Consider the following 10,887-nt stretch of genomic DNA (forward strand, 5'->3'; position numbering starts at 1 on the left):
TGAGGTTCACAGACCAGTTCAGTTGGAGAGGATCACACAACATGGCAGTTGGTGAGGTTCACAGACCATGTCAGTTGGTGAGGTTCACAAACCATGTCAGTTGATGAGGTTCACAGACCAGTTCAGTTGGAGAGGTTCACACAACATGGCAGTTGGTGAGGTTCACAGACCATGTCAGTTTGTCTCCTCACGTGGACGCTCCTGTTTCTGTTTCACACCAGGGAGTGCAACCGTCGTCAGCAGGTGGTGGGCGTGCTGAACGAGTTCTACGTTGCCACCTACCTGCACCTCTATCAACTGTGGAAAACGCAAAACAAGACCATCGCTGACTCCGGCTTCGTACTCAAAGGTAAACCAAACCGGTGGACATTTTACAAAATCAAAATAAATTTCATTCTTCTGATATTCGAACCCAGTCCCGTCATGTAAAAAAACAGAAACTTTTTTGGAACCTCGGGATCATTTTCAGCTATATTTAAATTTACAGTTAAAGTCCGCGATAAAGATGGAACGTTGTCGCAACTGGAACGAATTGCATTTTATGCAGTAAAAAAAAAAATAAAAAAGATATATAAATATATTAGACAAAACGACACTAAAAACTAAAAATAATTACAAAATATTAAATTTTAAAGTGCATCGTCGCCACCTACTGGACGGCAGCGGGCGAATCAGCGTTAGCAGTTTGAGTTAGAAATGAAGGAAAATGAGAATTATATTTTTACATCTTATTTTTCTAAAATGGTTATTTAGTAGGCTCTAAGTCAGAGCCTTAAAATAAAGTAAACTAAACCTGGGGGGCGGGGGCCAGAGAACAACACGGTTCTGTTAGCCTTCCCTGTCTCACTCTTCTCACTTCCCTCTCTCCTCAGAGGTGGAGCTGTTTGCCAAAAAGAACCCCAAGCAGATGCTACGTCGACTCGAGGTCTTCCTGAAGGAGAGGCAGACGGTGGGACTCCCCCGCGGGGCGTCGTCATCAGATCCGTCGGTGCAGCAGCAGCCGTCTCCCAGCCCGGGGGAGCCGGGGAGCAGAGCCGGAGCGGCGCTGGGAAACAAGGGAAAGGAGATGCACTTCACCGGAGTGTGTGATCTACCGCCGGACGTGGAGGGAGAGGCCAGACTCATTTGAACTGGACTCCGTGAGTGTGTGCGCGTGTGGTTCACTTCCTGTACGTGTATTCGCCAGTGACTTACTCAGAGAGCTAGAAGAACCCTGACCCCGACCCTGACCCTGACCCAGGGCCTGCTGTCGGAACCTTTTTCAAACACTTCCACTCCCTTCCTTGCTGCTGGGGGGTTGCACTTTGATCAGATTAGCTACGAGGCGGAGTTTCTGATTATTTTCTTTTTGTATTTGTTTTGTTTTTAATTTATTTATTTTATTAACAAGAAGAAGAAAAAACAAACAAGTAGAATATATATAAATATATATTTAGAGAGAGAGAGCTCACGCAGGTCAGGAAGCATGCGTCGTGGAATCAAGCAAGACGATTTTTGCACTTTCTATGAAATACACAACGTTCCACTCAACGTGTCCAAAAAAAAAAAAAAAATTCCCCCCCCAAAAAAAGTCGGCTTATCTAACCATCAAAGTGGAGTCGTTAGAGCGCTTTCCCACCGGCACTAGCTATCAGTTGTTTTTTTTTTGTTTTTTTTTTTTTTGTTTTTTCCTACCCAAAATGCACTGCGCTCGATGTCACTTCCTGTCCTCGGTTCATTAATTCTTCCTGTTTCACGTCCCAACCCCTGGTTCTCTTTCTCTCTCTCTCTTTGGTTTCTTTTTCCGATCTCCTCTCCTCGCACCAGCAAGTGAACTTCATGTGGCCCAACATGTGGGCTGCAGTCCGTGCCAGAGTTTGGCTCGAATATTTGGGCTACGTGAATCGGACCGTCTGTAGAGAGTGGACCAGAAACGAGAGTCTAGTTTTAAGCTGAAAGCTCAAAGCCCGGCTTAAGCTGAGGTTAGGTAGTTACAGGATTTTACCCACAATTCCCTGTCGGGCACAGTCGGCGAGGTTAGTTGGGTGAGACAGGAAATGGTTTCTGAAGACAACAGGAAACAGCGAGGATGTCATTACGTAGATTGCGATACAGCTGGAGAGGTTGTCGGCCCAAAGGTTGGTCGGCAGCCCCGGAAATGTCCGGCAACCGGTAGTTTGAGGCGTTCGCTCGCCGTTAATGTTAGTTTGACAACTGGCGTTGTCGTCGTCGTCTGCGATCCCTCCTCCGACAACCAGTATGCGAAAAACTAAGGATTAGTTCAATTTTTTTTTTTTAATTTAATAAAAATCATGAGATTTCAGCGACGGAATAACGACAAACCCAGAGGAATTAAAGGTTTTCGGTACAAACACGAGGCCTTGAACGCAGCGCGCTTCGGTCGATGACATCACTCTGTCAGTGTGAATGAAAATACGATCACGTAAATGATGTCGGAGACACCCGGTTGGTCGGTCAGTCAGGTGGGATGGAGAGAGACACTACCTTATTTGGGCAATATATTTTAAACACATACATAAATATACATAAATATATAAATATATATTTAAAGAAAAGAGGCGTGTCCTTTCTGAAGACACGACCTCCGTGACCTTGTCTATAGATCTACGAGTGAAACTGGTGTCAGACTGACGGTGTGTGTGTGTGTGTGTGTGTGTGTCCTAGCTAACGTCAAAGTTCTGGTCTGGAGCTTTTCTCTACATTCCATTATGAAGCATGTGATTGTAAATTTTTCGCGACGACTTTCGAAGTTTATCCTCGTGCGAGTGTGTGCGTGCGTGTGTGTGTGTCAAATGGATGAGCTGATATCAACGAAGGCCGCCCCTCCTTGGCGACGTATGGTACGGCATGATGCAATCCCAGCTGTCAGTCAACGATGATCGGACCGGACTGCAGGGTTTGTGTGAATGTGTGTGCGTGCATGCATGTGTGTGTGTCGTACGACAGGAAATGACTACAGATATGGCGCTTTTCCACTTTACACAAAAAGCCCCGGCTTTATCAAGTGCTTCATCCACCGAGGCTGCGACGGGAAAATCGTCCGAAAAAAACTCATTCGGAGACGTTGGTGTTTCCCAACCTTTTTCCGAGCCTCGGCACATATATATATATATATATATATATATCGTGGAACGACACACAAAAATATATGTAAATAAATATAATAATATACGAATTTAAATTTATGTAATAAACGTACTCCTGTTTAGTTGAAGACGATGCTAATATACTGGCAGGAATTGAAGAAAGACACAACGATCTTCAACAGTTCTGATAATATTTTCCTAAGTTTTAACGACCATCTGCTGCCACCTAGTGGGAAATGATTGCATTGCTCTTTGATGAACAAACAAAAAAAAACGATTTCTAATAAATAAATACTAGTTTTGGGACATTGGCTAATTTTTCGCGGCACACCAAAAAATCTCCGTGGTTGGGAATCACTGACCTAGCCGATCGTAGAAGACTCCGGGGCCACAAAATGAAAGAAACTGCAGTTATCGTACGTTCAGCCTAGGCAGATGGGGGGTGGAGCTATAGAGGCGTCTAACATTATTTTTGTGAGAAAAAATTCATAGTCCAGCAGAAAAACGTTGCACGGTATTATACATACGCCAATTTGTTGACGTTGTGATGATTATTCAGTTCAATGATATTTACCGTTTATTTCCGGAACAAAATGCCGCCTTAAGACGTAAACAGAACGAACGCTAAAATGTCCAATAAAATTAGCTGCACTTTATCAAACGAGCCAAGTGGAACTAGGTTGATTTGCGAGCAAACCTTAGCATCCTTTAGCGCTCCTCCTGGTTGGCCGAGGGATGGTCAATCTGTTGAGTTTTTTCGCAGTACGACTTGCGTAAACTGTGGCCTGGAGTGGATGGCGCTACTGAGCAGAGCTGGTCCCGCTGCGTTGTGCTAACGTGAAACCGTCTCCCGTATCTGCAGTCGAAATCCGTAGCATGTTCAGGTAGCACTAGTACTGTAGCATCTTTTAGCCTTCTCTCCTCTCCGTGAAGCTCGTTCGAAGTCACGTTTCGGGCGCAATCTGAAGCGTCCAGCCGATGTCTCCCTGGGCTGCGACCACTGTCCACCGTGACCCGACATTTAACGATAATGTCGTACTAAATATATCCATATTTCAACTGCTGAAGTCCCGCGCTCCACCACCAGAGGCCAAATGAGGCCAAATTTACGATACACGTTGCGAACCTTGTTCCCAACATCTGTTTTGGACAGGAAATTTGTCGCACTAATTTCTAGCACGTGTTTTTAGAATTTCCCCTAAGTTAAGCTGTACGACTCACACGAGGTTACCGTGTGGTCTGTCTGTTCGTCGCAGCCCAGTGAGACGGAGGTCGACTGTCGCTACTCTACTGTGGGAGCGTGGACCTGAGGTGGCACAGTGGATGTTGGTACCTAGGGGGAGGGTCTTGACCTTACCTTCTTGGGGGTGTTCTTACACTTGACATGATCGTGTTCGGTTGAAAAAAAACCCCCTGCTGCAGCTTTCCTGTCGGTGCAGCTAGATAGGTTGCGCAAATGTCTTACAACCGTAAGGGTTGTGGGATCAATTCCAGACCGTACTTCGGTATACCTACTGGTATACCTTGCCGACATTCCAGTTGTTGTCTCTGTACTCTGTACTCTCTAGCTCTGTAAAGCTAAGCTAAACGTACGCAACAAACTACAAAAGGGATGACATCCCTAAATGACATGCAGAAAAATAATTAACAGTAATAATAACTAGCCCCGCCCCCAAAAATTCTCATCTGCGTTTTCCGAGCCATCAACAATATTCAATATATTTTTAAATATAAAAATATGTTAAAATAATATAAAAGACTTTTTTTTAATGGTTTTAATAGCTCTTGTTTTGAGAAATCGACCCTGACTGAGTTAATAATCTAAACATTTCTGCTTAAGAGTGTTTTGGAATGGAAAAAAAAATTCTATTTGTGACTGCATTAGTCTCTCTATGGAGGTGGCTGTGGCTCAGTGGGTAGTACGCTGTCTTACAGAGGGTTGTGGGATCAATTCCAGACCGTACTTCGGTATACCTACTGGTATACCTTGCCGACATTCCAGTTGTTGTCTCTGTACTCTGTACTCTCTAGCTCTGTAAAGCTAAGCTAAACGTACGCAACAAACTACAAAAGGGATGACATCCCTAAATGACATGCAGAAAAATAATTAACAGTAATAATAACTAGCCCCGCCCCCAAAAATTCTCATCTGCGTTTTCCGAGCCATCAACAATATTCAATATATTTTTAAATATAAAAATATGTTAAAATAATATAAAAGACTTTTTTTTAATGGTTTTAATTTAAATATTTATAAAAACTAAAATCCTAACGACCTGTGTTGATTGGTTAAAATGTGTAATTGTCTTCTGAAAAACACCCTCAGAATGTAATTGTACAAATGTTGCCCTCGTCAGTGGAGGCAGGTGGGGCCTCAAAGTTGCCTCTGAACCCCGTAATCCCCCCGCTCCTCCTCACCCCTTTTATTTAAGCCACTGTGGCCTCCTCGTCCACGTAACGCGGTAAACAGAGATGTTGTCAAATTTGCACTCTCACCTCCCCTCTGACTTTTGACCTTTGAATCCACAGTGTAACTTCAGAAAACGAGCTGATGTACTTTTTTTTTCTTTCTGTTTTTTCTTCGGTGATTTCGAGTGATCAGGAAACTTTTTTTTGTTTTTGCACTTCGTCATTTAACTTTGCTAAGACGTGTGACGTATGCTAGCGTACCTTCTTTCGATAGCCATAATGTTGACCCCCCCCCGCCCACCATGACTCCCGCTGCCAGCATCCGTCTGAGACACTGCACTGCAGATGTGATGTTGCGTTTTTTTTTTTTTTTTTTTTTTTTTTTTGTGCGGTGAAGTTTGTAAATAGAGAATCAATGATTGTAACTGTATGATTGTCTGTCGGGCATTATACTGAAACACAGTGCTTACCTCGAGACTTGAGACAAATCTCTCCCCCTTCTCTCTCTCTCTTTGCTCTTTTCTACGGACGTCCGATATTAGCTTTTTGCCGATATCGTCCAATTCCGATATCGACCCATACCGATATAGCTGGGCAGCGGCGGTGGCCTGGTGGTTAAGAAAGTGCTTGCTCACTAAGTCGATTATTATTATTTTCTGCCATGCTCCCCCTAGTGGACAGAAGCCCCCACACCACCACCCCCTGAAATTAAAAAATATATTGAGCGCCTGGTAATATTTATTTAATCATACGTAAACCACTGGCACCAGCTTTAATAAATTTAATACGATTAATAAATTGAGCTGCAATGCTGCCATCTAGTGACTGTTTACTTACATATACAGCCGTTTTTTTCCCCCCAAAATTAGGGGCACACATTATTTGGCGAAACCCCAGGGCATTGTGTTATCTGATTTCCATTATCGGAGGCAAAAACCGATAATGACTCTTACGGATGTCGCATAATTACGCTAATATCGGACATCCCTACTCTTCTCCTCCTCCTCCTTCATGCCGGTCGGACACGTGTATTGTACTGTACTGTATATTCGGCACCCGAGGCACTACACGATATCAAGCTAGCGGGGAAGCTGGTCAATGTTACATGTATTCTATTTAGGACACATTTATTGACTATATATATATGTATAGATATATATATATACATATATAGGCCCACACATGCTGTGATGCACATTTGCAGATGACACCAATCTCTTAATCGGTATTATCTCTCGAAATTGGCTGACGTTCCACGCCGTCGTTGATAACGAGCTGGTTTCTCTTGTGGCTTCAGTGATCGTAACTGTCCGTAAGTGTTTCGATGGTGAGGAAAATGCGGGAGGTGAAAACCCATCGTCACGGACGTATCTTTAAATATATAGGCTTGATTGTCTGTGTACGCTTCGACCTCGACGTATACCCGGTAACCACCACCGCCGCCGCCACAACAGCAACCTAGCAATCTTCAGCCGTCGCAGTCGATTATGTTCTCACGTTTTCTTCAATCACCTTGATCGCAAAAAAAACCAAACCAGAACTAAGAGTGAAATAAAACGGGTTCCTGCAGGATGCGGACGCTCCGAGAGTTTCCGTTTCCGAACTTCTGTCCCCCTCAGCAAATACAATCACTTCTCTCGATGTCCCGCGCTTTATATATGAAGTTGTTTTTGACCGTTGACCGTCTCGTCCCTCGGAGCGTTTTATGACCGTACCTTGATTGTAGAAGCCCTATTTTATACTTACGAGAGTTATTTCAGGATACACTACGTGCTGTTGTAAATTCAATGTGTTGTATGGAGAACGCTAAGTAAATGCTGTTTGAAAAAAAAAAACTGACGCGTCGGCCTCATTACTGAACCTAGTGGATTTGTGCGGTTTTGTCATTCTCAAAATACTAAAAAATGTACTCCTGTTTAGTCTAAGACGACGCTAATAATACTGGCAGGAATTGAAGAAAGATTTTAAAAACCATCTGCTGCCACCTAGTGGAAGAGGATTGAATTGCTCTGCCAGTCACACGATGAACGAGAAAAAAAAAAATTGCAATAAATAAATAATAGCTTTAGGACCAGTTAAGCTAATGTTAATAGCTAATGATCTCTCACGGCGCACTAGCAGGCCACGTTCCAGAGGTTGGGAATCACTGCTGTAATACGCAGTAGACACTAGGGGTGTGTCTTGGCGACAATCTGGTGATATGGTACGTATCACGACATGGGGAAGCAACAATATGATATATTGCGTTATATTGCAATACTATAGTCACGACGATATATTGATATCTCCTAGAAAAAGAAAATGAACCAACACCAGGAATATTGGACTGGGAATTGGGTAATAAAAAAATCGATAACTGACGACTGAGGAGATATCGCGATATTTCAGCGTACTTATATATTTCTACACTATTTCTACACCCCTACTCAATACACATTTTGGTATTTACACACTGCGAGTGCGCCAGAATTTGTTTGGTTTCTTTTTCCACCGAAACATCTGGATTCTGTGACCGACATCTCATCCTGGCATGCGTTTGTGGAGGCTCAACCTCAGGTCAGCAGCCCCAGCCTGTGTCCAGACCAGCGTGACTGGGATCGGGGACAGCCGGTAGGTCTCCGACTGACCCTCTGATTGGTGGATTCTTCGTGGACATTTTTCCCACGGGGATAATAATTCCGTTGTTTGGATTAGTCCCGGATAATAACAGGTGAGAAACACTTACCCCTACCTGTTGATTTAGGTATTGTCTGTCTGTTCCTGTGATTTTTTTTTTCCGAATATTTTTGTTGTCATATTTAGTGACGATGACGGAGGCACAGGATTGTTTCTTTACTTTGATTTCCAGGTTGTGGACCACAATAAGAGCAGTTCCGCGGCCGCCCACTGGGCCTCAGTCCACAGGTTGGTTCACCCGCCCAGGCAGAGACGGAGACGACCCCTCCTGGTCCAAAGTTAAAGAATTTTTTTTTCTTGCCTCTGTTTTGGTGACCTCGATTGTAAACTGCCGCTCTTCTGCATTTCGTCCACCAGAGGGCCCACTCCACGCACACATGAACCAGGAGCCAGGCTGAGCGCACACATGACATTTACAGGTGCTGCACATTTCAGGGTCTGATGTGTCGTTAAAAAAACCTTTGTGTAAACGTAGGAGGTAATCCCTAAAACTTGAACTTTAGGTTCCAATTTGTTTCAAAATTCTTCTTTCTTTCAAAACGAGTTCCTCCTAAAAAATATATATTCCTCAATCTTCATACTGTGGTTGGTTACTTGGTGCAGGAACTGTTTAAAACCCAAAATACTTTTCTTTTTTTTTCTTCCCACCGAGTGAATTCTTTGCAGACAATTATCTTAAAATGAATGTGTTTTTTTGTTTTGTTTTGTTTTTTTCCAACACTTCATATCCAATGCGATGTTGAAATATTCGGTCCCGGAGGGGGATTTTGGTTGTGGGTCAATGAACCATTGACTGACTCCATAGGAATCTGGATGCGGCGTGTTTCCACAGCTGTGATTAATCACTCCCCACGGCTGCGGCTCCGCGCCGCCAGATGACTGGGCAGCGGCGGAGCTGCTGAATCACAGCAACTCGCTCGGGAACGGAAAGTCGTTACAAGCAAAAGTTTTGTTTGTCTCGTATCTTGGGGTCAAGGCAGCGGGTGACGGGGGGGAGGGGGTGGGGTTGTTTTCTGTCGCTTCCTGCGAAGGGTTAACGCTAAAGACCAAAAATGTAAAATCGCATGTCCATATGGAGTGTGGGGTGCACACCAGGAGTCGGGGGTTGGGGGAAGAAGGAGTATCATTTTTATAAATCTCCTTCCATTTGTACCTAGAGAGCCTTCTGGATTTCTCTGCCTACCCTCCCCCACTCCCCCGGCCCTTCTCCTCCTCTGTCTCTCTCTCTCCCTCTCACTCTGATGTCATTGTTTCCTGCCCACAGACTGCTGATACACGGCTGGGGCTGCGTGCTGACCTACTGTACATGGACGCTAGTGCGCTCACGCTAACCGCTAGAGGATTAATAAAAGTGATGTCCCCCACATTAAAACCCACTCTGCCGGGTCTAAGGAGTACATTTGACAGGACAGTACTGTGGAAAACTTTTAGATGCGTACTTACTGTAACCCCATCCTCTCACCCCCTTCACTCCCCCTCCCGCCCCCCTCCACACTCTGAACTTTTTGTATCATTTTTGGGCAAATTCTAAGTTTTTTCAAAAGTTTATTTTTACCTGAATGTTTCTCATCAAATGAGGGCATATAGGGAAAGTTTTTTTTTTTGTTAAAGTGTTTGTCAAATTTGGAGCTGTGTGTCATTTAGGGTCAAATTCTAATAAATACATTTTTTTGTTTATTCCTAATCCTAATCCTAAACCTAACTTTAACCCTAACACTAAATATAACCCTAACCTCAACTCAAATTTATTTTATTAAAATTTTCTGTCAAAATGTATACTGTTTTTTCTTTGCTGGTCAAATTCTAATAAATTTTGACAAAAAAATTAATACAATATTTTTTAAAAACTTTATCCTTTGCTATGTTTCTCATAAAATTAGGGCTTTTAGAGAACTTTTTTCAAATTTATTTTAAAAAAATGTTTTATTAAAATGTATACTTTTTGGGCAAATTTTAATAAATTTTGGCGAACATCTTAGTAAAATTATTTTTCAAAATGTTATGTTTTTGTGCATGTTCCTAATGAAATTATGGCATTTAGAGAACATTTTTTCAAATTTTCTAGGTGACCATTCGGTCTTTGGAAAATATTCTTTCAATCAGACAAAAAATTTGGATTTTGAAAAATTCCCCAAAAAAATATTTTTCCAAAAACGTTTTCAAAACGATATATTTTGATGAGAAACATGCAGAAAACATAAAAATTTGAAAAGAGTTTATAAAAAAATTTCAACATCAGACCAAAAATTTGGATTTTGTCGAAAAATTCCCCCAAAAAAATCGTTTTTCCAAAAAAAAATTTAAAACGCTATATTTTGATGAGAAACATGCAGAAATCATAAAATTTTGAAAAATAATCTTTCAAAGATTTTCATCAAAACTTTTCAACATCAGACAAAAAATTTGGATTTTGAAAAATAAATTCTTATGCGTTTAGTTTAGACTTTTTTGCGAAGTATGTTAGGAAGAAGAGAAAAATAAGTTTTTTTTTATTTTATTTTCGTAACTCCTTTATTTTCATCACCAAGAATGTTCTCTGTTTTTGTTCCCAACCAAACAATCTCCCCTCCAATCCATCCAATCTCCCCTCTTTCTCCTACTCCCCCACCTCTTTCACCTTGTGGAATTCCGCCTCTCTGTCCCAGGAGTTACTCCTCGTTTTCTGCGTGCAGGGGTGAAGAACCTCTAGGCTGAGGAATTTGAGAGGAACTACAGA

General features: G+C 42.4%; 1 protein-coding gene across 1 annotated transcript in view; it reads left to right on the plus strand.

The window, feature by feature from the left end:
* elmod3 (ELMO/CED-12 domain containing 3) overlaps nt 1-3,389 on the plus strand; it is a 10,054-nt gene extending 6,665 nt beyond the window's left edge. The window contains exons 12-13 of the mRNA XM_008336522.3: nt 222-349; nt 873-3,389. Coding sequence (XP_008334744.1) covers nt 222-349; nt 873-1,129 — 385 coding nt within the window. The 3' untranslated portion in view covers nt 1,130-3,389. The remainder of the gene's footprint in view (nt 1-221; nt 350-872) is intronic.
* The last annotated feature ends 7,498 nt before the right edge of the window (nt 3,390-10,887 follow it).

This window comes from Cynoglossus semilaevis, chromosome Z (genome assembly GCF_000523025.1).
Source record: "Cynoglossus semilaevis isolate Cse_v1.0 chromosome Z, Cse_v1.0, whole genome shotgun sequence".
Classification (NCBI taxonomy): domain Eukaryota; kingdom Metazoa; phylum Chordata; class Actinopteri; order Pleuronectiformes; family Cynoglossidae; genus Cynoglossus; species Cynoglossus semilaevis.